Source organism: Lynx canadensis, chromosome D4, assembly GCF_007474595.2.
Source record: "Lynx canadensis isolate LIC74 chromosome D4, mLynCan4.pri.v2, whole genome shotgun sequence".
NCBI classification, from domain to species: domain Eukaryota; kingdom Metazoa; phylum Chordata; class Mammalia; order Carnivora; family Felidae; genus Lynx; species Lynx canadensis.
The window spans coordinates 69,968,757-69,995,544 of NC_044315.2; the positions used below are offsets into that span (position 1 = coordinate 69,968,757).

The 26,788-nt window shown below is 45.3% G+C and overlaps 1 protein-coding gene across 6 annotated transcripts in view; it reads right to left on the bottom strand.

The window, feature by feature from the left end:
• Window positions 1-18,576: 18,576 nt before the first annotated feature.
• PTPN3 (protein tyrosine phosphatase non-receptor type 3) overlaps window positions 18,577-26,788 on the bottom strand; it is a 112,940-nt gene continuing 104,728 nt past the window's right edge. For 5 of the 6 annotated variants that reach the window (XM_032595560.1, XM_030293415.2, XM_030293421.1 and 2 more), the window contains 4 exons: window positions 25,414-25,542; window positions 24,375-24,520; window positions 23,724-23,859; window positions 18,577-22,041 (listed from right to left, as the gene is read on the bottom strand). In XM_032595560.1, coding sequence (XP_032451451.1) covers window positions 21,964-22,041; window positions 23,724-23,859; window positions 24,375-24,520; window positions 25,414-25,542 — 489 coding nt within the window. In that variant the 3' untranslated portion in view covers window positions 18,577-21,963. The remainder of the gene's footprint in view (window positions 22,042-23,723; window positions 23,860-24,374; window positions 24,521-25,413; window positions 25,543-26,788) is intronic. The other variant, XR_003964170.2, reaches the window with a different exon arrangement.

Consider the following 26,788-nt stretch of genomic DNA (forward strand, 5'->3'; position numbering starts at 1 on the left):
AAACAAATCTCAAACAAATAAATGAAGAAACTTAAGAAAGTGATTTGTCTTTAAAAAAAGAAAGTTCTGGAAATAGATTGCAGTGATGATTACACAGCACTGTGAATGTATTTAGTGCCACTGAAATGCATACTTAAAAATGGTTAAAATGTAAACTTTATGTTGTTTATATTTTACCATGCTCACAAAAAACAACAAAATAGCCTATATAATGTGTGCTCAGAAAAATCTTGGACAGAAATACTCCAAAATGTTAGATATCTTCAGGAATGAGATTACCGATTACCTTTCTTTTCTTCTTCAGTCTATATCTGAAAGGCCCACACTGGGCATGTAAAAAATGTAATCAGGATATACAATCTATAATCTGGAAGAAGAAGTTATTCTATCAGTCAGAGTCTCAATAAGAAACAGATGACACACTCAAATCAGAATAGTTTGAGGAAGGTTCACTGACAAAAGGATTAACTACAAAGGTCTGAGGGTGTGAGAGACCCCAAGGGATGCTGTAGGAGCTGAGGTATAGAAACAGCAGAGCTGGTACCATCCTTAGGCTGAAGAAAAGAGGCAAGGAAGGAGTTAGCAGACCCGAGAAGGGGCAAGAGTTCTGCAAAGCAGGCCACGTTGAGAGGAGCAGTGACCTTCAGTTGGGGCAACATTGCCCCAAAGAGTCATTCACTTCCCTCCTCTGATCTCCTGCTGGGGATCCCTACTAGACAGAACCTTCTGGAGGCCAGGGCATGGGGAGGGGTGGGGTGCTATCCTGCAGTGCATCCTGGTTGGCATTATGAAGCTCAGGGCAGAAGGGGAGAGAGAGACCTGGAAGGGCACGTAGAAGATAGCCAGTCGTAGCGTATTTAACAGGAAGGTTGAAATTTTGGAAAAGACAGATGCTCCTCTATCCCCTAGGAGGCTCCTAACTCGTGTTGTTTTCAGAGTTTCATGACCAGAGCAACAGAGGCAGTCAATGTTTAAAGAAGTCTTTCTCCTCTGCTGCGCATAAGTTCTTGGGCCCTTTCCCAGAAATGACTTTCCAGAATAATTGTCCTAGAAAGCTGCACATAGACTGCCTGTCTGCTGAATTGCCACACATTGGAGTTAATTCACAGTTGCCATCACCTTCCCGCAATGATGACGGCTAGCCACAAAAAGGCCTTGGCTTGGAGTTAGAAGATTCTAGGCTCAATTACCAGCTCTAGAAGTTTCTCTTTGATTACTAGTAAGTGTTCTCTTGAGGTGTTAAAACATCAAGTGGAGTGATTCATTCCCTCGTAATTTACCCAACACACATTTAACACACTTGTCCTGGGCCCTTCAGGGGCTGGTGCTGGAATTATACAATGAACACCTGCTACCGACCTCAAATGGATCATATTCCAATGAAAGAGATCAGTACCATACAGCTATAATTGAATGGATGTGATCGTGTAATTAATGGTAGCTGTTGCATCAAACTCCCCAAGAATAGTGGCTTATCATGAAAAAAAAGCGTGGTGTTTTTTTGCGTGTTTTTTTTCTCGTGCAAAGTCCAATGCAGGTTAGGAAGCCCTCTTCCTTTCTATAGATAACACATTGGACACATTGTTGTCACAGTCGGGTAAAGAGAGATGGAGAGGTACTCTGGCTCTTAACCTCCTTGGCCCAGAAGTAACACACATCACTCCTGTTCATAGTTCATTGATTAGAACTGGGTCACATGACCACCCCAAAGCTAACACTGCAGAAACTGGGAGATTCAGGGGAGCTCGCAGATACCTGGTGAATGCTAACAGCCTCTGCCCACGTAGGTAATGCTATGATACCAATGAGCAAGGAATCAGGTATTATGACTCTTTGCATTCAAGTGACAGAAACCAGCTAGAATTAGCATAACAAAAAAGGAAGTTTATTACAAGAATTTTAAGGATATCGGGTTGTCTTTAAGAATCAAATGGCAGAAATGCAACTGACCATCAGGCAGGGATTAGAATCGGGAAATGCAGAGCCATTCAACAATCTCTTTTGACTTCTACTTGGTACCACTTGTAAAGAGAAAAGGAAGTGGCTGGCTTTTAGCTTCAGGGACAGTCCATTATGTACGATTTGCAGGAGTTCAGGGATTCCTGATGATGGATATTTAATCCACCTTAGGGACAGAAAGAGGGAGAAAAGACATTCCAAAGGAGATGATGTCTGTCCAGTTTTTTTGTTTTTTGTCTTTTTCATATATATTTTTATTGTAGTAAAATTGTCCTGAAATTTTTTTTAAGTTTATTCATTTTGAGAGAGAGAGAGAGAGTGAGGCGGAGAAGAGAGAGAAAAGGAAAGAGAGAGAGAGAATCCCAAGCAGGTTCTGTGCCGATAGTGCCTGATATGGGGCTTGAACTGTGAGATCATGACCTGAGCCAAAGACAGATGCTTAACCAACGAAGCCACCAGGTGCCCCAACCGTCCTGAATTTTGAAGGCTAAGAAGGAGTTTATTGGTTGAGGACAAAGAGCAAGGTCTTTCCAGGCAGCAGATGCAAGGAAATGGCTGCACAAAAGAGCTTGGAAGATGTTGGGAAATAAACGTGTTCTTTATGGCTAGAGTTCAGGGTGAAGTGACAGACACTGTAAGTTGACTACCCAATATATGGCCACCCTTCTTCCTTGCTAATAGATCTTTGATTTTAGATCTTGAGGCTTCTGCAGTACCATTTCCAAGGTGATCATGGCAAGGAGACCTAAACCAATTATGACAATTTTGTTCCTTACTTTTCAGATTCCCCTGAAGCAAGTTATAGCCATGTGCCTTTTCCCCTGGCCACTGAGAACTAAGCAGAAATCAACTAAAGGGTGCTTCCGGAAAAATCTCTTGCTGTTATGATAAAAGAAGAGAGATGCATCAGATATAACTCCTTGCCTTTTTTCCCTTTTTCCTTTTTTATGTGATGATGTGATGCCTGGAATTGTGGCAGCCATAATGAGCCATGAGGCAAGAAACATGAGGATGAAGGCATCATGCCAAAAATAACACAGAGAAAAGAGAAGGAGTCAGTGTCTATGATAGCGTCACTGAGCAGCCAAACAATTGCCATAAATTTTTCACCTCTAGACTTCTGGTTATGTGAGAAAAATAGACCTCCATTTGTTTAAGCTCTATGTATGAGGTACTTATGTACCACATCACATCTCTAAACCTCTGATTCCAGTCATGCATATATTTTGCAAATATTTTCTCCCTGTCTGTGGCTTGTCTTTGGTTTCCTTAACAATATCCTCCAAAGAGCAAAGGTTTAAACTCTGATGAAGTCCATTTTATTAATGTTTTTAAAGTTTGTGTTTTTTGGTGTTCTTTGCCTAATCCAAGGTCACAAGGGCTTTTCTCCTTTTTTTTTCCCTACACAATTTATACTTTTATCTTTATACTTAGGCCTATGAATGCTTTTGAGTCAATTTTTTATGTGGTTTGATACACGAGTCAAAGTTAATTTTTCTTCCATATAGATAACCAGTTGTTCCAGTACCATTTGTTGAAAAGTCTTTCCTTTCCCCATTTAAAATACGTTGGCATCTTTGTCAAATTAATTGACCATGTTAGAATGGGGCTATTTCTAAAATCTCTATTTTGTTCTGTTGATTTTTGTGTCTACCTTTATGCTAGGATCTCACTGACTTGGTTATAGTGCGTTATAGCGTATGTAAATGGAGTTGATTTTTAACTTTTCTTTTTTTAATTTCTTTTTTATTTTTTATAGAGGGAGGGAGGGAGAGAGAGAGAGAGAGAGAGAGAGAGAGCAAGCAGGGGAGGGGTAGAGGGAGAAGGAGAGAGAGAATCTTAATCAGGCTCTACTCCCTGCTTGGAGCCCGACTCAGGGCTCAGTCATGACCTGAGCTGAAGTCAAGAGTCAGACGTTCAACTGACTGAACCACCCAGGCGCCCCTAAATTTAATTTTCTAAATTGTTCATATCGGTATAGAGAAATGCAATTCATTTTTGTGTGTTGGCTTTGAATCCTTCAACCTTGATGGATTCACTTATTGTTCTATAGCTTTTTCTTTCTCTTTTTTTTTCTTTTTGTATATTCCTAAGGATGTTCTGTGCACACAATCATGATGTCTGCAAACAGTTCTTCCTGTATGTAACCTGTTGTTATCCTTCTGCCACTGTCAGGATTTATTCCTTCTCTTTGGCTTTAAGTGGTTGACTATACTGCATCTCAGCATAGCCTTTTTCGTGCTTCTCCTGCTTGATATTCACTGAGCATCTTGAATCTTGAAGTTTATATTTTTAATCAAATTTGGAGAAATTTCATCCATTATTTTTTCCATTTTTGTTTCTATTCCATTCTTCTTCTCTCCGGTTCCTCTGGAACTCCAATTATACCTATGTCAGACCACTTGATACTATCTAACAGGCCCTGAATCTCTTTAAAAAGCAACAACAGCTTTTTTCCCTCTGTGTTCTTCATATAATTTTTATTGCTCTATGTTCAAGTTCACTTAATTTTCTCTCTGTTATTTTCATTTGGCTCTTAAATCCATCCATTAAATTTTTTAAAAATTAAAATGCTGTTTTTAATTTCTACAGTTTCCATTTATTAAAAAAATCATTTTGTTTTCTCTTTCCCTGTTGAGATATTCTACATTTTCATTCATCAAAAGTATATTTTGTTTTATTTCATGGTGAATAGTTATAACAGCCATTGAAAACTCCTTGTCTTCTACTTTTAATCCAAGAGGCATCATGTGTGCCCCTCAGGGAGGCCCCGGGAAGAATGAAGCCCAATGGCCCCAGTAGTGACTAACAAAACATACTCTTTGTCTTTTCTTCTTTCCCTCTTTCACTTTCTCTTGTACCTCACACTACTGGGGTCGACTCCCAAATAAGCTATCTGCACTCAAGTTCCTGTTTCAGTCTCCATTTCTGGAAGGGTCCCAGGGTAATGCTCAGTTGTCAATCACACTTCTCCTTTAGCTGGGATCAATACTATCTGATATGGATTCATGTCGGGAGAAGATTAAGTAAAAGAACTAGGCTGGGGTCCTGTTTTATTTATTTTTTTATTTTATTAGAAAATATTTTTTATGTTTACTTATTCATTTTGAGAGAGAGAAAAAGCATGAGTGGGGGAGGGGCAGAGAGAGAGGAGAGAGAGAGAGAGAGAGAGAGAGAAAGAGAGAGCAAGAGAGAGAATCCCAAGCAGGCTCTGCACTGTCAGCGAGGAGCCCAACGTGGGGCTTGAACTCATGAACCATGAGATCATGACCTGAGCCAAAGTTGGACGCTTAACCGACTGAGCCACCCAGGTGCCCCTGGGCTCCTGTTTAAAGGCCTTCAATGTCATCTAAGAAGTTTGGATTCCATTTTGTACAGAAGAAAGAACTGAAAGATACCTGGTATGAAATGGACATGATCGAACTGTTTATGGTCTTTCATTGTCCCAAGATCTGAAGATTCTCTGACTTGGTATCTCTGAATTTCCGTTTCTCTAATTAATAAATGGGGAAGAATAGCACTTCCCTGTCTATTTCGCACAGTTGTTACAAAGACCAAATTAGATAATGCACATTCCACAGGAGCTAAATAAAAGTAGGGTGTTACTACTATTACTGCAATCTGCTGTTGTATGTTAGTGTGGGAACTAAACATTCTAGTACTTAAAAAAAAAAAAAAAACTTATTTGCTTAATAGAATTTCCAACTGTGGCAAAAGTATATTTGCATCATGCAGTTTCATGGACCATGGAATCCAAGTGCAGTTTTGGGTTGTATCTACAAGATAAAAGAATAATAAACTCTAACGTATTTTTATTAAAAAAATTTTTTTTCAACGTTTATTTCTTTTTGAGACAGAGAGAGACAGAGCATGAACGGGGGAGGGGCAGAGAGAGAGGGAGACACAGAATCGGAAACAGGCTCCAGGCTCTGAGCCATCAGCCCAGAGCCCGACGCGGGGCTCGAACTCACGGACCGCGAGATCGTGACCTGGCTGAAGTCGGACGCTTAACCTACTGCGCCACCCAGGCGCCCCCCTTTTTTTTTTTTTTATTTAAAAAATTTTTTTTCAACGTTTATTTATTTTTGGGACAGAGAGAGACAGAGCATGAATGGGGGAGGGGCAGAGAGAGTAAACTCTAACGTATTTTTAAGGAATTGTGGATTCTAAACTAAGAAGGGGCTTCAACAGATAGAGGTGGGCCTTCAAAGACTGGCATGGAAACTCTGTGATATCTCAGACTTTTTCTATCTTTCTGCTCTGCCAGCGTTAGAGTGTGGTTTCCATCTTCCAAGTCCTAAGATGGTTGCTGCAGCTTCAGACCGCATGTCAACTTTTCGTCAGGAGGAAGAGAGTGGGAAGGGAAAAGGGTGAGTCTTCCAGTTGAGTCAATGCGTCTGCTCCAAAAACTTTCTGGAAGTCTCAGCTAATGATTTCTATTTGTGTCTCACTGGCCACCCTTTAAAAAACATAAGGAACGCTGGGAAATGTAGCCTTTTGGCAGATAACAAGTTGTCCTCAAATAAAATCAGGGCTCCATCATTAAGAAAAAAGAAGATAATGGGTACTGGGTAGGCAATTAGCTGTCTTGGCCATAAGCGGTGTCTTGGAAAGAGCCCTGGATCCAATCCTGTATTCAAATTCTATTTTTGTCCTCATTTGTTGGCTGACTGAGGAGGTTACTTTCTGAGCTTCAGTTTCTGCTTCTGCAAAATGGTGCTAACAATATGTACTTTACAAAGGTTTGCACTTTACAGAATCATTTTGAGAATTTTGTGAGATAATCCATGTAAATGTGCCTAGCACAAGGCCGGGCACAGGATAGGTGCTCAATGTATTGGTTGAATCTGTGCCAGGTGCTAGGCTAGAAGTGAAAAACAAAACAGGACGTAATCTCTGCCTTCAAGGAACTGTGTGTGTGTGTGTGTGTGTGTGTGTGTGTGTGTGGTATCACACTGCTCCCCCCTCCAGATCCCTTCTTCGGTGCCCTTGCACCTGTACCCCAGATGCTGGGAAGAGTGGCTGCTGACTGCGTCCAGCCATGCACTTGAATGGAATCTGCCTTCAGCTGCAGGGACCTGCCTGCCTCTGGGTTATGCACTCTCCTAGGGGTGGTCCATGGCCAAGGCTAGGCTAATGCACGGATAAAGAAGCCCAGCCCCTTTGCCTCAATTTGGGGACAGCTCCGAAGGACCATCATGGCTCCAGAACTCCCTGAAGGATCAGCTGAGGCTCAGCTGCATTTCACCTTTTTTTTTCTCAGTTCAGTTCTTCTTCCCTCACCTTCTCACCAGTGTATCTCTCGAAGCATTCCCCAACACCTCTCCTGCATGCAGTTCCCCTCAGAGCCCATTTCCAAGAAACCCGATCTGTGACACAGGACAAGGTACCCACAAGAGACTTCTCAGGTGTCTTCGGTTACAGGGGCTGGGACTCGAGCTAGAGTGTCATCAGGCCAGCTGCTCTCGTCTTATTACTCCTCTGCGTCTTCTCTGCACGATGGCATCCCGACAAGCCAGGCTGTCCATGACCTCTGGTAGTCCTGATGCCATCTCAAAACTTCTTTTCAACCTAATCTCCCACTGCTGACTCCCTCATTCTCTGGCCATTTCTGTACAAGTCCCTGCAAGAAAGCATCTGATAGGCTCAGCTCATCTTTTCAAGTCAAGCCACCTCGTAAGCTGTGGGAAAACCTGCAGATTGGCTGATCTGGGGTTCCCGGACTTACCTCAGGCCCAATCACCTGTGGTTGTGGGGAGTAGGGGGTACGGAAGGGCTCGTGGCCCACGGGCTTCCCCTTCAGCAGGGCTAGTGGGGGAAGGTAGGTGTTTAAGAAAGGGGTCCAGCATGTGAAAAGATGCTCAACGTCACTCATCATCAGGGAAATACAAATCAAAGCCACACTGAGATACCACCTCCCACGGGTCAGAGTGGCTAAAATGAACAAATCAGGAAACTATAGACGCTGGAGAGGATGTGGAGAAATGGGAACCCTCTTGCACTGTTGGTGGGAATGCAAACTGGTGCAGCTGCTCTGGAAAACAGTGTGGAGGTTCCTCAAAAAATTAAAAATAGATCTACCCTATGACCCAGCAACAGCACTGCTAGGAATTTACCTGAGGGATACAGGAATGCTGATGCATAGGGGCACTTGTACCCCAATGTTTATAGCAGCACTTTCAACAATAGCCAAATTATGGAAAGAGCCTAAATGGATGAATGGATAAAGAAGACTTGGTTTATACAATAGAATACTACTTGGCAATGAGAAAGAATGAAATCTTGCCATTTGCAGCAACGTGGATGGAACTGGAAGGTATTATTCTAAGGGAAATAAGTCAGCCAGGGAAAGACAGGTATCATAGGTTTTCACTCATGTGTGGATCTTGAGAAACTTAACAGGAGACCATGGGGGAGGAAGGGGGGAAAAAGTTACAGACAGAGAGGGAAGGAGGCAAACCATAAGAAGCTCTTGAATACTGAGAACAAACTGAGGGTTGATTGTGGGGGGGAGAGGGGAAAGTGGGTGATGGGCATTGAGGGGGGCACTTGTTGGGATGAGCACTGGGTGTTGTATGGAAACCAATTTGACAATAAATTATGTTTAAAAAATTAAAAAAGGGGTCCAGTATGTTATAGAGGGTGCTTTCAGAGTGAACGAGGCTGCTGAAAACCCAGGAAAAGGTTACTGAAACACCGTGCAAGGCTGTTGCTACCCTTGTGTTCTTGGCTAAAGAGAAAGCCGGCTTAACTTGGAACGGAGGGTTCAGGGTGGCAGAGGGAAGAGTGGGTATGTGGGGAACAAAGCCTCGTGGGTTGGCATTGCCCTTTTCAAGGGAAGTTGAACTCCAGATGAGGGACCATGGGGAAGAAAACAGTGGAAGGACCCTAGGGCCAACTGCGGGAGAGAGATGGGAGGCAGCAAGCAGTCAGATGTCACTGGGACAGATCTGGTTACCTGTTTTTCTCTACAGTACATGCTGTGCGCCCCAGGGAGACCTCAGCTTGCCCGTGGAGCAGGTGATCCCAGACCACGTGCCTGCCACTTGGAGTGTTCTCTTCTACCTCCCATGCTCATAACAGCAGCCCCTGCTCTTAAAAGTCCCCGCAGCAGGGTTTCCTCCTGCAGCTTGCTTTGTCTGAGGAAGGCATGATACATCCTCCCCTCCGAGGACGCCCGCAGCTCGTTTTTACATTGCTTTGGCCTCTCACAAACTATGAGATAGGGCAAAAGGCATTATCTGCTCTTTATGGCACAATCACATGCGACAGCCACTAGCCACATATGGGTTTTCACATTTATTTTTTTTTCTTTTTAATTTTTTAAGTTTATTTATTTATTTTGAGAGAGAGCGTGAGCAAGAGAGAGAGCAAGTGGGGGAGGGGCAGAGAGAGAGGGGGAGAGAGAATCCCAAGCAGGCTCCGTCCTCAGTGTGGAGTGTGATGTGGGGCTCAAATGCACAAACGCTGAGATCATGACTTGAGCCGAAATCAAGAGTCTTGACTGGCCCTTAACAGACTGAGCCACCAGGCGTCCCTGGGTATTAACATTTAATTACATTTAATTACACTTGAATAAAAAGGGCTCTCCCTCAGAAGCACTCACATGTCAAGTGTTCAGTAGCCCCATGTGTCTAGTGGCTACCATATTGGATAGTGGAGACACAGAACATTTCCATCATCCTTTGTTGGATGTTGCTCTATTGGACAGTGCTGCCTCAGGACATGAACTTCAAGTGTGAATCTGTCTGGTTCTTTGTGGCAGCCCCAGTCCCAGCCCCAGCCCAGCAACAGTGACAAGGACATAGAATGTGATCAATAAACCATTGTAGGATGAATTGATCGACAAATCCCCCATTTACAAGGAGGAAAAGGAGATTTGGAGAGATGCTATTCCACGGGTGGTCTAGCAAATATGTGACAGAGCTGGGACTCCAACCCAGTCCTCTACCTCCAGGCACAGGCCTGTTCGTTCCTCCCTGCAGCTGCCTTATTTGTCTCCCAGCTCTGTCAAGAGAAAATGATCCTTTGTTGTCACCTCAGGAACCTCCCGCTAGCTGATTGGAAGACCACTTTTTAAAATGGCTTATGGAGACACCCGGGTGGCTCAGTTGGTTGAGAGTCCCACTTTGGCTCAGGTCATGATCTCACAGTGGAGGTCGGATGCTCTACCGATTGAGCCACCCAAGTACCAACCTCCCCTTAAAAAAATTTCTTTTCATGTTTATTTATTTTGAGAGAGAGAGAGAGAGAGAGAGAGAGAGACAGCACAAGTAGGGGAGGAGTAGAGAGAGAGGGAGAGACAGAATCCCAAGCAGGCTCTGTGGTGTCAGCGTAGAGCCCAACGCAGGACTCAATCTTGAGAACTATGAAATCACAACCTGGGCTGAGATCAAGAGCCAGCCGGTTAACTGACTGAGCAACCCAGGCGCCCCTGTGGTTTTCTTTTTAACAGTACAGAGGCATTTGAGGTTTTCCACAGGGTTGCGTTATTGCTATGTCACTCACAGCTTTTGAGAACTGATTTTCCAAAAAGTTTGTTGGGCCAGACGCTCACTGCTTTTTTCTCCCCAGCCTCATCTTGAAGCTCCTGGGCCTATTTCTCTCTTCCGATATCAGTATAGTCCTGGATTCATGGATATTTTCCCTGTCCATAAAGTCTGCCGCAACCATTACATGGTGGAGCTCAAGGCACAGATAGGATATCAAAGTGGGTGTCTGACACTAGAGATTTCATACCTGCCTGCAAGGGGAGTCCAGTCTCAGGCTCTGTGCTTACGGGGAGATGAAAATGAGTTGCCTGCCTGAAAAAAGCCAAGAGTCACAGAGGCTGCCTTGCTATGGAAGCAGGACTGGAAAAAATCCACCTCATGCGCTGGCTCATGGGAACATGAGGTTCCTCTCACTTCTAGGGTCTGGGGACTCCAAGTGGAGAGATGAATACAAAAACTTGTCCAGAACTGGAGGGGGACCTGAAGGCCCATGAAACCATGGGATAGGGAAACTTCTGGAATCAGGGGTGCTCACAAGAACCCCAACAAAGATGGGCTTGGAACACATTTACCCAACTGAGGAAATTAGCCACACGCAGTCAGCAGTTGCAACAAATAGAAGGCTTTGCAACCCAAGAACTAAAGATAATAAAACAACCTGAAAAAAACCCCTAAAATAAGCAGGTTTACAATTTTTTGAAGTGGTAAAGGAACAGATGCTTTGAGCCTTAAAGACTGAACAGAACAGTATGAGAAAATTATGGGCAGGTTTGAAAAGGGCCTATATAGAAATTCTAGGAAAGACCCAATTATTGAAATACAGGGAGCCCATGAGTTCAGAGATGTGAGGGAAGAATGAGAATGGCCTTTGAAGGGATGTTTCTGTTCATAACAATTATTAACCTTTCCTATGAGCCAGGCATTATTTCAGGGATTTCAAATGTATTAATTCATTTGATCTGCACAGTCTTATGAAGTGGGTGATACAGTTCCATAGTGGGGAGACAGGGAATAGTCCAATGGCCCTGTGATCCAGCCATCCCCAGGAAAGTTAGGGAATAATAATCATATGTGATGTATTGTATGTATACAATAAAGCACTTTACATGGATTATCTCATTTAATCCTCATTTAATAATTTCATTAATCCTTCTAACAATCCCTCAAGGCAGGTGTTACGGTCAGCGCCATCTTGAGACAGAGAAGACTGAGTTTACAGCCATTAAAAAAATTCCCTAATGTTTACACAGTCACCAAGCCCTGTAGCTGGGATTTAAAATGAGACCAGTTGAATCCACAGTCCAAGCCCTGAACAACCATGCAAAGGAAGCAGTAGCTGTTTGTTTGGGCTTTAATTTTGTGCATTTCTTACTACTGAATAGGCAATACAGTTGCCGATCCAATGCTAATTATGGTGGAATTAAAAAAATTAAAAAAAAAAAAAAGGGTACCAAAGGGTCCAGAGTGAAACATCTCTGTTTTCTAGAAGTCAGTGTTCCAAATTTCCTGTGTGAACTTCCAGTTATTTTATGCCTATAGAAGCAAGTGTTGGGACACCCGTGTCCCGCTCTTGATTTCGGCTCAGCTCATGATCTCATGGTTCATGAGACTGAGCCCTGAATCGGGCTCTGTGCTGATGGCACAGAGCCTGCTTGGGATTCTCTCTCTCCTCTCTCTGCCCCTCGTCTGCTTGTGCACACTCTCTCAAAATAAATAAATATTTTTTTTAAAGCAAGTATCTACAGGTGTAGTTATATACAAGTCTATCTATCTAGAGATGGCTTTTCTTTTCTCCTTTTTTTACACAGTCAGAAGTTTCCTCTATACCTTGTTCTTATCTTGCTATTTTCATTTAACACTCTATCTTGAAAGCATTCTATATTAGCATAGGATAATAATAAAAAAATAATAATATAGAATATTTACTATTATTAGTAATGTAAAAGTATGGAATTATAACAATAAAGGGCTTCCTCATTCTTATTTGTGACTGCTGAATATTCCATTGTAAGTCTATATTATTTTTTTTTAAGTTTATTTATTTTGAGAGTGAGAGCTAGAGAGAGAAAGCAAGTGACAGAGGCAGAGAGAGAGAGAGAGAGAGAATCCCAAGCAGGTTCTGGCACGGTCAGCACAAAGCCTGATGCAGGGCTTGAACTCATGAACCATGAGATCATGACTTGAGCCAAAGTCAGACACTTAACTGACTGAGCCACCCAGGCACCCAGTAATGCTTATTTATTATAAACAATTGGAAGAGGGGAAAATTTAACAAAAAGTCCCCTCCTGCTAATCCCACAATTTTCGTCTAATCACTACTAAAATGTTGACTTTCTTTCTAGGCTTTTCTCAGTTCAAATATTTTCCCTAAAATTGTCATTAAATATGCTTAAAAACATGACTTTTCATTTTGCCAAGTTAAGCTAAAAATGGCATCTCTTATTTGAAAATTTTGTCGTATTTGTTACAAATATTTTTCTCAGTTTATTGATTGCCTTTTTCTTGTGTTTATGGTGTCCTGATTTTTTAAAATTTATTTATTTGTTTTGAGAGAATGAGAGAGAGAGAGAGAGAGAGAGAGAGAGCACATACACAAGCAGGAGAAGAGCAGAAAGAGAAGGAGAGAGAGAATTTCAGGTAGGCTCCACACTGTGGAGTGCAAAGCCTGACGTGGGTCTTGAACCCACAAACTGTGAGCTCATGACCTGAGCCAAAATCAAGAGCTGGACACCTAATCGACTGAGCCACCCAGATGCCCCTATGGTATCCTGAATTTTTATGTAGTCAGATCTAGAAATCTCTTTCATGTCTCCCTGTCCCCAGCTCCCTTAAAAACTTCTTGCCATGGGAATGAGGGTGTAGGGGTGTTAAGAAACACGAAAAAGGCCGAGTGTTGGGGAGAGCAGGATCCCACCTGAGATCAGCAACGTCAGGGAAAGAGGACTGGCAGGTATTCATTCAACAGGCATTTATGACACCTACTTATCACTGTGTGCTGGGACCGTCTCCAGCAGGGAGGTAAGGCAAGCATAACCAGGGACTAACCCACCAGCGAGGGGTGTATTCCCAGCCATCAGAGGGCCACACTAAAGGTACCCCACATTCATTAGTTGCCTCTCCCCGTCCTCCTTCCTCCCAGCCCCCCGCTGGGATTTACTGCTTTCTGTCTTCGTGAATTCTCCTTTTCTGGACGACTCCTGTAAACAGAATCATACGTTATGTGACTTTTCGTGTCTGGCTTCACTCACTTAGCATGTTTTCAAAGTTCTCCCACAGTGGAGCGTGTATCAGCACTTCATTCCTATTCGTGCCCAGATAATATTCCGCCGTGTGGACAGACCACGTTCTGTTTCTCCACTCGTCGGCTCACCAACATTTGGCTGCTTTCCACGCTCTGTCCATTGTGAAGAATCCTGCTACGAACATCTATTTCAGTCTTGATGGTATGAAGGAAAGACAGGAGAGCTTTACCTGGGATGAGGGAGGCAGAAAGATGGTGATAAAGCTTTTGTGGGAGAGGGCTTGCCTGAGGCCAGTTTACTTAAGGAGCTGTAAGACACGGAGGAGGTTGGGGGCAGGGCTGGTCCGCAGGGAAGGGGGCGTCTCTCGGGCCTCCTGGGCTCCTGTGCTTCTGGACAGTGCCTACAAAAGACAAACAGAATCCCTACAAGCTCTGCCTTATTGAGGACAACCCAGATTTGCGATAAGAAATGAGAGACCGCCGCATGATTCCGACTTGAACATTTATCTCAGAATGTTTCTAAGCATTTCTCAGTTGTTTCTGTTTCAATTTTCTGAGTTTTGATGGTTGGTTTATAAATAGCACGTCTTCTGTTTAGAAACTTGACTTACAGGCCTTGATTACTATCAGGACTGTTCTCACTTACACACCTCTGGCCTTTGCCAGGTAGGTCTCTCACCACAACCGAAGCCGTGCGCCTGGGCTCTGTGAAATCTGAGAGCCAAGTTCCTTGCTGGAGCCCAGAGGCCTAGGTCACAGTGACCTCACACTCTGGACAGAGTCCATACAGCACTCCTCTCCTGGGCAATGCCCCTTCATGCCACATAGTTCTGTTGTACTTTTCCTTGCTGTATGGAGAATATTTGTAAGTATTTTACCTAAATTTTCTTCTCCCTTCTCTTTTTTTTTCCTTTACTTGTTTATACTGCATTTTGTGATTGCAGCCTGACAGGTCTATGACAAGTGCATATTCACCCCAGATAGGCTATTTTAATAACTGGGTTTCATTACAGAGAGGATTTGAATGGATTAACAAGTAAATAAGAGTAACACAAAAGAAAAGGCATCTCCTGTGGCTGATTGGGGTGCTCGGAACCCAGCAGTGCCTACATCATTTTTAAGAATAAACTTGTGCATTTATTTAAAAAAAATTTTTTAATGTTTATTATTTTTGAGAGAGAGAGAGAGAGAGATACCAAGCAGGGAAGGGGCAGAGAGAGAGGGAGGCACAGAATCAGAAGCAGGCTCCAGTCTCTGAGCTGTCAGCACAGAGCCCGACGCAGGGCTCAAACTCACAGACCACGAGATCATGACCTGAGCCATAGTCAGCCACCCAACCGACTGAGCCACCCAGGCGCCCCTAAAAAAATTTTTTTTAATTACATTTATTTATTTTTGAGAGACAGAGTGAGAGCCTGAGCGGGGGAGAGGCGGAGAGCGAAGGAGACACAGAATCCGAAGCAGGCTCCAGGCTCTGAGCAAGGGTTCAGCACAGAGCCCGACGCGGGGCTCAAACCCACGAACTGTGAGATCATAACCTAAGCTGAAATCGGACACTTAACTGACTGAGCCACCCAGGAGCCCCAAACTTTCACATTTAGACGTGGCTGTGTGATACTCCTCAGACTGGCTACATATGTCCCTAACGTTGGACTTCAGACCCAAAGAACAATCTCATTCTCTTCCCTACACCTGGTCCTCCTGGTTTGTGGACTCACACCCAGCCAGTTGCCCAAACTAGAAACTGGCCAGTCCTGGGCTCCTCCCTCTGCACACCCATCAGTTATGGAGTCCTCCCTTCTTCCTCTGATAGATGTGGGGGCTGCAACCACTTACCTCGTCCTCACTGCCACCATATCTCCCCTGACCTTTGCCACCGCATCCCCACTGTCTTTCCTGTCTCCTCCATTGTTTGGATGAGGATATTGGAAGCCCTGGGGGCAACCTCAGGAGAAATCCCGGAGTGTTACTTGACCACAAGAGGAATCCAGGAGTTTAGGGGCCGACAAGTAATGGATACAAGTGTGGCCATAGATGAAGACTGGCCTGGGTAATTTGGGGGTGGGGAATGAGTAGGGCTCTGGGGTTTCTAGAAAAGAGGTTAAGTTTGTGTTACCAGTCTACTGTTATTCAAATGATTTGTATATGTAACAGATAGGTGCTGACCTTGTCAGCAAGTGAGTGCTGTACTTCCCGATGGTGGATCGGCCTTGCTTAAATGACATCATTGCATTTGTTCCTGTGTGCTGGGTCTTGAGCAGGGTAACTCCTCATAAATCAGTCCTTCAGTGGCTCTAGAGTCAAGGAATTGCAGGGGAGGCTGCTAATTGTGCCCTAACAATCCTCAATAATACGACTCTGAATTTTGGCTGGGTAGAGTGCCAGCCAGAAGAAAGACTGACTACATTTCCTAACCTCACTTGCAGCTAGGTGTACCCATATAATTAAGTTCTGGCCAACTGTTTTTAAGTCAGAGTAGTCTATGCAACTTTTACGAATTATCCTTAAGGGCAAAAGGCTTTTTTCCCCACCATTTTCCTCTTTCTTTCCAGCTGAAATGTGGATGCGATGGCTGTGGCTGGAGCAGCCATCTTGGACCGTGAGGTGGAAGGTATACGTTGAGGCTAGTGGAGCAACCAGATTGGAAGGGCACAGATCACGATAACCATGCAGCCACACCATGAGTTCTGGACTCCTGTGTTTACCTGGAAGCGAAACAAACTTTCATCTTTCCCCAGCCAACTTTCCTTTGGTTTTTGGATTCAGAATTTGATCCTTAAAAGTGGGATGCTGCAAAGAACATCCAAAGTGTGGCACTGGCTTAGTGGAATTGGCAGGCCAGCAGAGGGCAAGGACAGATAATTGCCTTTTAGATAGTGACTAACGTGTCACTTTGATGAGTGTCGTCTGCAGTACTTTGGAGGAGGGAACACGTGCTGACCAAGGCCACAATGGAGAAACTGGCGGGAGGGGACCAAAAGGGTGACTGTTGCTCCCTGTTGCTTTTCACAAAGGCCCATAGAAGTGAGATGCACTGGGGCTGGAGCCAGGGCACCGTAGCAGAGATGGAAGGGAGCCTTGCTTTGCTAAGGAAGGCAGTCTGTAGCCTGAGCTCAAAATTGATTAAGGTCTTGGAGTAGAGAAAATGCTAACTGCTTCTGTTCTTCAAACTGCAGCTATTCAAAGCAGTGGCCTTAGACGATAAGGCTGGGGGCAGCAAGCCATCTTCAAGAGTTCTTTGCCAGAAAATGTGCACGAGGCAGCTCCAAAGGTCAGATGAACCGTCTCGTCTTCCCACCCAAGCTTCCCTTTCTGGTGGCTTCAAGGTAGCCACCTTAAAGTTAAGAGGCATGAGCAAAACACAGAACATCATTCTAGACCAGACCTTCAGCTGTGGGTACTTGCTGGAATTCTACTGGCAAAGAAACCACAAGCCTGGGGACCTCCCTCAAAACTGCCCCAGGAGTAAGCAGGCTACAAAAGCTGTGCCGTCCTCAAGAAGGCTGCCCGTGCAGTCCCACCTTGGATGTGGCCATGGAGGTCCACAGACAAGGAGGTCAGGCAGCTATCCAAGGGACTTACTGGCCTGCCAGAAGCGTCTTCACTTCTCTGTGTTTCCTATTCTTCCCTCTTATGAATGAGTTTTCAATGGCTGTTTTCCTGTTTCTACTTTACTGTTGATGGGGGGGCGTTGGGAGATCACTTGTCTTGAGTTTACGGGTGATTAGACAGGAAGCCACCCAGAGATGATGGGGAAGCCCACAGATCACCCAAAGGTGATCTTAGGTTGAACTTCATGCCACAAGTGGCTGGGGCTTGGGTTGTCTACCTTGGAGAGAGGAGGAACGGGCTCTATGTGAGGGGTAAGAAAGGTGAGCAAAGGTGAGGATATTGGAAGCGATGGCAGGGATCATTAATTATCCTGCAAACCCATTCTTTCCTTCTCAGAAACAGAACTCCTGAATTTTTAGGCACGTGGTTTCTTGGAATAAAGACCTTTCCTAGACTCCCTTGCAGTAGATGTAGCCCTGCCCCTAAGTTCTGTTCAATGGGATGCACAACAACCAGATGGCACACCCTGAGGGAAGGGGTTTTGCTTTCTCCTTTCCCTCTCCTCTATCCTGTTGGCTGGAGCCATCTTCATGGACCTCAGCGTTAAAGCTGCATACTGGGGTTGGCAGAGAACCAAGCTGGAAGGAACCTGGGTTCTGGGGATCACGGAGCCACCCTGGCAGCCCTGGGTGATAGAAAGTACTGAAACTTCTTTGCATAAGCTGCTGTTGTCATGACAGCTGAACCCAATTCAAATTTAGAATTAGCCACACAAGGTCAAGACAGAAGCAGGTACTCTGCACAGCCATGCTCCTGACCAGAGGGAAGGTAGGGATGGGCAGAGAGCACGCTCCTCCAAGTGAGTTAATATTTACTAAAAAGCAAACAAACAAACAAACAGAACGCAAGCATAATAAAACCCTTTCAGAAATCAAGACGATGATTAGAATAAAAAAAATCTCGACACACAGTGTTGCATAGCTTGAATGTTTTTATATTGATCAAACTTTTTCAGTAGCGTCGCTGACAGGTCAGAATGAAAAACATCCCGAATTTACAGAAAAAAAAATATTGCTCATTAAGATACTTTTCGAAACTACATAACACCGATCTTTTCATTGCTGCAAACAGAATGTGGGTTACAAAGATGGCGGACAGTCAGCCATCAGACTCCTCAGAGGCAGGCTGAGGTCAGTCTTTGCCATCTTTACGATTCTGATCTCAGCGCAGAAGGGCAAGAACTGGACAGTGGCAATCCTTGTCTTGGCATTCAACCCCGCCAAGGTTAGGGACAATCTCTTGGAGACAAGTCATGGAAATGTGACACATTTCTCTCCAGGAGTTATATGGCTTTGATTTAGGGCTAATTTCCATTCTCTGCAATACAGACTCCCAGAATGGTAAACGTTGAAAGAACCAAAGAACTCATTTAGTGCAGCCCAAATTCCTCTTTTTTACACATAAGGAAATTGAGGCTCGAGTCACCCAAGTCACCCAAGTCTAGGTCTAGATGCGAATGAGCCTTCCCTATTGAGGCCACCTCTTTGTTGCCTCTGAAGGATGAAAAGGGCTGTTGATTTCACTCAAATGATAATTTCTTTTTCTTTCTTTCTTTCTTTCTTTCTTTCTTTCTTTCTTTCTTTCTTTCGCACTCAAATGGTAATTTCTGAGGAACAACAACAACAAAAATATCAGGTAGCAACACAAAAGAAACAGCATCTACACTAATCTAAATAAAAGCATTTTTAGTGTTAACTATCTGGAATTAAAATAAAAAACTTAATCAAAAACATTTTTAAATATAAATTACTGTGGTAGGAATTATGGACCAGCACATGTTGGTGATATAACACCCCCCATCCTGACCTCCCCTAGCCAAATCGAGTTCAATCTCCCCCCCCCCACCCCCGCCGGAAGTCAAAACACCAAGTGTAGGTGCTATAGAGTGACACGGGAGGGATGTCCCATCCTAAGTCAGCACATGAGTGGATCTGATCAGATCTTCCAGAGAACAAAACACAAATGTAAAATGTCCTCTCTGTTCACATCCAGCCAAATTTCCTAGGCAAAATATTTCCCATGATTTTGATGCTTCCCACTTAGGACCAAAAAAGGCTTTAGTGTAATTATTTAAATATGTAAAGTATTGCAGCAGGAATGCTGAGGTACAGAATTTAATTGGTTGTATCTATAGTAATTTTTACTCGTATATTTTGCCCCTTTAGATAATTCTTTTGTCCTGTTCTTCCCCAGTATTTCATAAATTCTGTTCCGAGTAACATCTGCTGGGTCTGAACTTCTGGCCTGCACGGTGGCAGAAAAAGGCTAGTTGCAACCTCTGGTAAACTTTTTTGAAATTTATGTACAGTAATGACAGCCTTCCTGCAACTATATTAAATAATTTGCTTAAAAGAAGTAAAACACAACTCTCAGACTCCTCAAGCTTCTTGCACACAGGGGGATGATGCATTTGTATCAAATGGCAATGATTTGCTAAAAATCCTGATGGCATTTAAATTTAGCTCAGCTTTCCACCTTCCCCTCTTTTTTGGGACTTAACTGGTAGAATTTTTTCTGAATCCAGATTGAAAGAAGGCACTGGTATGAGGATATTCCTTTGTGCTTTTGTTCTCAGCCCAAGAAACGTTCTCTTAGAAAAATCCATACAATTCCACTTCTATTTCATGGGTTTTGGGGCTAATCACTGGTAAGTTAACTCTTCCAAGTAATGCATCTGCAGCAGTGTCAGATGGATTCCAGCTGATGAAAACTCACGCTGATAGCGTTTTATTCAATCCTCGTATTCAACCCATAGCCTCAGCATTATTTCTCCTATTTTACAGGACGCTGTAATTACAGGAAATAGAGGAAAGAGAGGTAGCACTCTTAAGTGAGCAGGCCAAGAGCTAGTTGTTGATGAGTGGGACCGGGAACCAAATCTCCAACTGCATAATTCCAACCTCCCCTGATTCATTCTGCTGGCTTAGCATGAATCTGACAAGGATCGGGCTTAGGTGGTCTCCTGTTTCACAGTAGCGGGTGATGGCACCGTGTGACGCCTCCCTCCCACCCCTGCCGTTCGGCAGTAAAATATTGGTGGGGGAAAGAGGGAAGTATGCAATTAAATATGCTAAGTCTGGAGATAAAGAACCTTTAGAAACCCGGCTCCCATCATATGGGTCTTTATCCCTCTCGCATCCAGGAAACTACTCAATTGGTCCAGAGTTTGTTAAACATCAAAATGGCTTCACTTCTGTGCACTATGATATGAAAGCATCCTTTTTCTGTAAATCCCATTAAGAAACTGGCTTAGCTTCCTTGTCCTTCAGGGTACATAAAAACTGCTATTTAAAAATACCACATTAAAATTTTTACGTAATTTATTTTCCTTAAATAATAATTTGCTACAATCCTGTCACAAATTTTTAAAAAATTTAACACAGTATGAACAAAGGCAGAATTCTTTAGGACAATCAAAATCAGGGTGAACTTAGAATAAATTAACATCAAATTGTGTTTATATTCAGATAGCCTGATCCTCTCCTTTGAAATGAAATGGAGACCATTGTAACTGAGGGTGAATGCACACATTTGTTCTTCTATACAGAGACTCATTCTTTATATAAACTCAACTGTAATTTGAATCAAGTTAGGAGTCCTGAGAAACACTTACCATGGGCGCGCACACACACACATCCACACACATCCACGGACAACCCTCTAGAAGCTGGGTTTCCCATGGTTCCATGACTAGATCTTTCCTCAGCAGGGCCAACGATTCTGAACATTTAGATGATATCCCATCTCCCCTCAGGAAAATCGTAATGTTTCAAGTGTAACATAGCTTGAAGTAGCAGCAATCCATGTAGTAGATTCAGTAGTCGATAATTCCAGTCTCGGGTTCTGCATGTACAGCAAGAGGCAAGCAGAGGCGAAGAGCACTTCCTCCTAAAACTAATGCACGGACGACAGGATGCAGCGGGAGTCCTCATGCTCAGAGTCTCCACTGAAAACTCAACCGAAGCTGCATGACTAATCCGGTCCAGGCACCGCGTGAGCACCTGAATAGGGTCAGTAATGCAGGGAGGAAGCGGGGCATCTTAGACAGGATTCTCAGAAACATGAATATGGGACGTGGCAGGGAGATGGGACAGAGGAAGGGAGGCCAGAAAAGGTACTGCCCGCTCCTTCAGCCTGAAATCCCACCACCCTGCCATTTAGTACATTCATCAGGGTTTCCTTAGCAGGGGGCAGGTGAATGCTAACGGTTCCAGCTCCGTCTAGAAGGACAGAAAGCTCAGCCCTTAGAGTCCGATAAACATATACACACAAAACATCCAAGCAACTCTAAATAGCCACACCATCTTGTTTCTGGGCGGTCAAGAGCATTGCTGGCGTCCCCTCTCAATTGCCCAAGGATGGTTTACAGGAACACAGTGATGTCTAGGGAGGAAGGCAATAGGACAGGCCCCAAACTGAGATCCGCATTTGCTTACTTCTCTCTGAGGAATAACGGGCCTAACTGACGCTGCAACCGCATGCGTATCTACACGGTTCCTATGTACACGATACCTCTTCTATAGAACTTTAAAGTGCCTGGGTTCAAATGTGCTCATTCCTTCCCCACAGCCTACAAATTCCTCTTGCTGCTTCCAAAGAGAAGGTCTGTCCTTAAGGAGGATGCCCCTGGGAAAGAGGAATGAACATTTCACAGTTGTCTTAACTGGGATCCAGCATTTGGACTAAGCCTTCTTCATAAACACGAAGAATCGCTTCACATACAAACTTGTATTGGCTCTGGAAGAGAAAAGAAAGGTGTCAGTCCAGCCACGGTTCCATAAACTCTGCCTCCTACCACATCTCTGCGTACTCTTTTACGTTGCTCATAAATACTCTCTGACCTCCAGCTCCGGGCCAGGCCAGACCCTGTGCTACGTGCCAGGGAAACACCGTGAAGGCACACCCGTGAAGCCATGATTCCTACGTGAGGGCTGGGGGCTGCTCCCAGAGAGCGGTGGGGAGAGTATCATGGAAACCACAGCAGAGGGAGGGGCCAGTGGTCTGGAGGAGCCAGGGAAGGGGTGAAGTCACTGCGGGGTGGCCATTCTACAGTACACTCAAGTGTGGAGACTCCGATGGCCCATTCTGAGTGGCACTGTCGGGCTCGGAGCCCCTGCCTGGAACACCTGGGCACGGACGGAGAGGCTGCACTGGTGGCTGGGACCTGGTTGTGCAGGGTAAGGTAAAGGAGTCTGGATTTTGTCTTAAAAAAAAAAAAGGAGAGCCACTAAAGCTGCTCTGTGGGATACGGTCCTTTATATTAAGAAACGCCCGAGAAACTCATTTAGTGAAGTGTGCGGGGTGAAAGAAAGCATTGAGACTGTGCTTCTTCACCAGCTAGGCAAATCTACCAAGAAGATGCACTGTCAAAATTTTTAACCGGCAATGAGGTCTTCCATACCACGCAGCGGGGCAGAGAACAATATTCTTAATAACCCGGTTTTCTCCCTCTTAATTGTATTTCCTGAGTCTAATATAAAACAAGAGGTCCCGATCATTAGAGAAATCTCATAAACTCTGTCCCTGAGCCTTTGAGGACACGGAGCTGGCTGCATGGTGGACTTCCCACTCTTTTCTTTGCTTACGCCGCCTCATTCATCTGGGGGGTTTTGCCTTAGAGGCCACTCCTCCAGAAAGCCTTCCTTGACTTTTCAAAGTCAGCTTTGATGGTCTTCCAGCGAGTTCTTACCCTTGGACTTCCCCCATTACTGCTGAGATTTATAACTAATTCAGTCTTCCTACTACATACAAGTCTGGGTCTCTTCGGTGTGTGCAATTATCTAAATGAATGTGGGATGGTCCCCATTTTGCAGATGGGGAAATGGAGGCTTGGAGAGAAGCTAAGTGATTATCTAAGGTCACCCAGTATGTGGAGGGGCCTGAATCATGCTCATTTTTCTACATCACCCGTCCGGCCCCTCTTGTGGTTCTAGGGAAAAACCACAGGATTCCTCTTGAGGACACTTGCAGTGCCACTTACCCAGACGTGGCAGACATGGGAGATAGCCCAAGAGGAGAGAGTAGGGCCATGTGAAACGTCCACTGAGCCAAAAGGCTCACCTGTACACGGACAGGTGGAGTAAAACCCTCAGGTGACTCTGTTTGCTTCTGAGGGACAAATGATGGGCCAGCGGCTTGACCATGTAGAATGCAACCTGGGCTGCTCCCTGGCCATGTGGCTGGCTGGAAACACAGCACAGACGCAGTGAAAGGGATGGACAGTGAGAGACAGAGGTCAGATGGGGTGGGCTTTGGAGTCGCTCAGCCCCTGACAAGTTTTGTGACCTTAGGCACGCACTGCAGTGCCCTTGAGCCTTGGTCTCTTAACCTGCAAAGCCCTTCACACAGGCCTGGCCCAGGGCAAGTGCTCAGAAAGCGTGGGCCATCGTTATGACTTTTATCAATGGATTTCTACTCACTGATGTCTGTACCATCATGGCACGCTGGTCTCGCATTTTCCGGACGATGTCCAGTGGGTAAACGGGCAGGTTTCTCTCAGTTAGGCACATGGCTGTTTCCATGGTGACCAACACGCCAGTACGACCTATGCCAGCACTGGGGGGACAGAAGCAGAGACCTGGGATTTGCTCAGGCAGTATTTCTGCACGGCCCAGCTTAATGCCTAGCCAGTTCCCACGTTTACTCAGACAGAGCTCTCCTCCCCTGACCTTCGGGAATACAAAACACACATTCAGGCTGTGCTCTCCAACAGGCTGAAAAGGCCTCTCCTCATATATTCTGAGGCCTGGGCTTAAACACCGATGAAAAGAAACCCACCTTTAAGGGCTGCACCCTCCTCTTGTTCACATCTATTGTGAAGGTCAGCAACTCAAGGACACAGGGAGAGCGGAGGGGGGGAGTGGGCTTCTTCAGTTCTACAATCAGAGGTTTATGCTTTCATAAAATTCCCAATCTTTTGAAACAGCGAAGAAGAAATGAGCAGAGCCTTCTCGTAAAAGCATAGAGTCTCATGGGATTTAGGGTGATCTCTGCCAAGTTTCCTCAGGTCTTTCCCTACGGAATATGTGTATTTAAAAACCAAACCAAAATAAACCTGGAAGCCACAGTACCTGCAGTGAACTAACACCGGTTCACCATCCACTCTCAGGGACCTCACGTAGTTTACAAATTCCAGAAAGTCCGAGGAGTCATCAGGAACGCCGTGGTCAGGCCACGCGACATACTGGAGATGTGTCACAGTGTGCTCTTCCCCGGTCTGTGGAAGATGCAGGGTGGCCTCAGTGAGCCAAGCCAGCAAGTGGGCAGCTTGAGTCTGGCCCCAGCCTCAGCTCAGCTGTCCTGTCTCCTGACGCCCTTTCGCCCGCTGCGCGCAGCCCTGCGGTGGCCCCTGGAAACTCCTGCTCCCCCCTCCAGGACACAGCTCGGGCCACCCTGTCAGGACTGCTTCCTTCTGTCCACTGAGATTTCTTCCCACTCGCTCCTATGGTACTTGCCATCAGGGCCACACTCACTGGCTTTTTCTTTTTTCAAGAGGGTAAAATACACGTAACACGAAGTTTACCATTTTAACCATTAAGTGTATATAGTTCAGTGGCATTAAGTACATTCCCAGGGTTGTGCAACGATCACTGCTATTACCCGGATTTTTTCATCTTCCCAAGTGGAAACTCTGTACCCATGAAGCACTAACTCTTCATTCCCCCCGCCCCCAGCCAATCACCCCACCTCTTTCTGTCTGATTGTGACTAGCCCAGGGACTCTATACAGTCACATAATACTTTCCTCTTGTGACTGGCTTACTTGACCTAGTATAAGGTCTTTCAAGGTTCAGCACTGCTATAACATGCATCAGAATTTCCCTCCTTTTAAAAGCTGAATAGCGCTCCACTCTGTAGATATACCACATCTTGTCTATCCATTTATCCGTCCCGGGGCACTTGGGCGTTCTCACTGCTGTCTAGTGTGAACAGTGGTGCTGTGAACAAGGGCGCTGGTTCTTTCACAAGCGTTTACCCAAATGCTCACCGGGAGTGAACGGAGAACAGAGCTGGAAGCACTGCCCTGTGCAGGCCCCCAGCGGATCTGGTCTAGCACCTGCCTTGAAGCTGCACCCTCCCCCGGACCACTCACTGAAGGGACACCGCTCACCTCGGTGTTGGTGACCAGCATTTCTCGGAACACATAAGCGATGGTGCAGTCCTCTGACTGACAGCGGATGTGAAAGTTGCCGTGTTCCATGACGTCGGGAGGATCAGGCCAGTACTGGTGACATTTGGTCTGCAAGAAAACCCCTGGGTGTGAGCTAACCTCCGCTGTGGGGGTGGTGCACATGAGCCGTTACCTGGATGGACAGGTGGGCATCTGACCGGAGCCCTCTCACTCACACCAGGAACTCTGAGAGCTGCAAAGCCAATGTGCTCTGGGTCTGTTCCCTGTTCCCAGAGGAGCGTCCCCTCCTCTCCTGGAGAATAGGGTGGAGGTCAGCCTGCAAGGGCCGAGGCCACAGCTCTCAAGCCAGCCTGGAGCTGGAGCCCGGAGGAGGAGTACAGAGCTCACCCTCTTCGTCACCAGGGTCCACTTGCTGGAAGAACAAGAGAGGCCTCAGACACAGTGCCTTGACCTAGGAGCGGCCTCTCCCTCTCATCCTTTCCCATTCCCCATCAAGCCCACTCCAGGCGCTCAGGCCCCTTCTCTGCTCTTCACACCACCCCCCTTCCACCTCACTCTCCTTTCACCATCCCTCACCTACCCACATGAGTAGAAGGAAGGCCTCATGGCACAGAGGTTAAGAGCACACAGGTGGAAGTCAGAACTCCACTGGACTCATTTTATCTTCTGTTAGCCACATGACTTTGAACCTGCTACCCAACCTCTCGGATTTGCAGTCTTTGCCTGACAGACAGGGACAGCACCTGCCTCCCAGACGGTGACAGAGGTCGGAGGGAATGGTGGGCAGTGCCAGGCTCACCATGGGGGCTCAGGTTACCATTGTGGTTATGGGGGCCCCACATCAACATGAAGAAGGGTGATCAGAGATTCCACAAAAATCCCAGGGAAAGAAGTTCCCAAACCGAGATGAACATCCCTTTACATTTGAGCAGTGTCCCCTAAGCCCTCAGATGACTCATGGAGCTGACATGACACACTCCTGGATGGCAGATGAGGAACCCTGGCCCCTGTGGGGTAAGCGACCTGCCCAAGGTCTCAGGGCTGCTGCGGCTTCCCTACAGGCTCAACGTCTCCCTTTTAATCCTCCCTTCCAAACGCTGAAGCCGTCTTAGCTCTTGCCTCTGGCTTCAAAGCAAAATTCAGGGCCATGCTATCCATCCCATCATAGTTCCATCAAATTCTGACTCACTCAAATTTTTTTTTTTCTCCAAGCCTAGAGTTGCAACATCTTACATAAAAATTATATTTGTGTACAGCTAAAAGGGGCTATAAACCAACAGATGCACGTAATTTGTCTGGAACAGCTTTTCTATTCTTATTTTCAAACGTCACATGGAGTATTTGAAATTAAAGT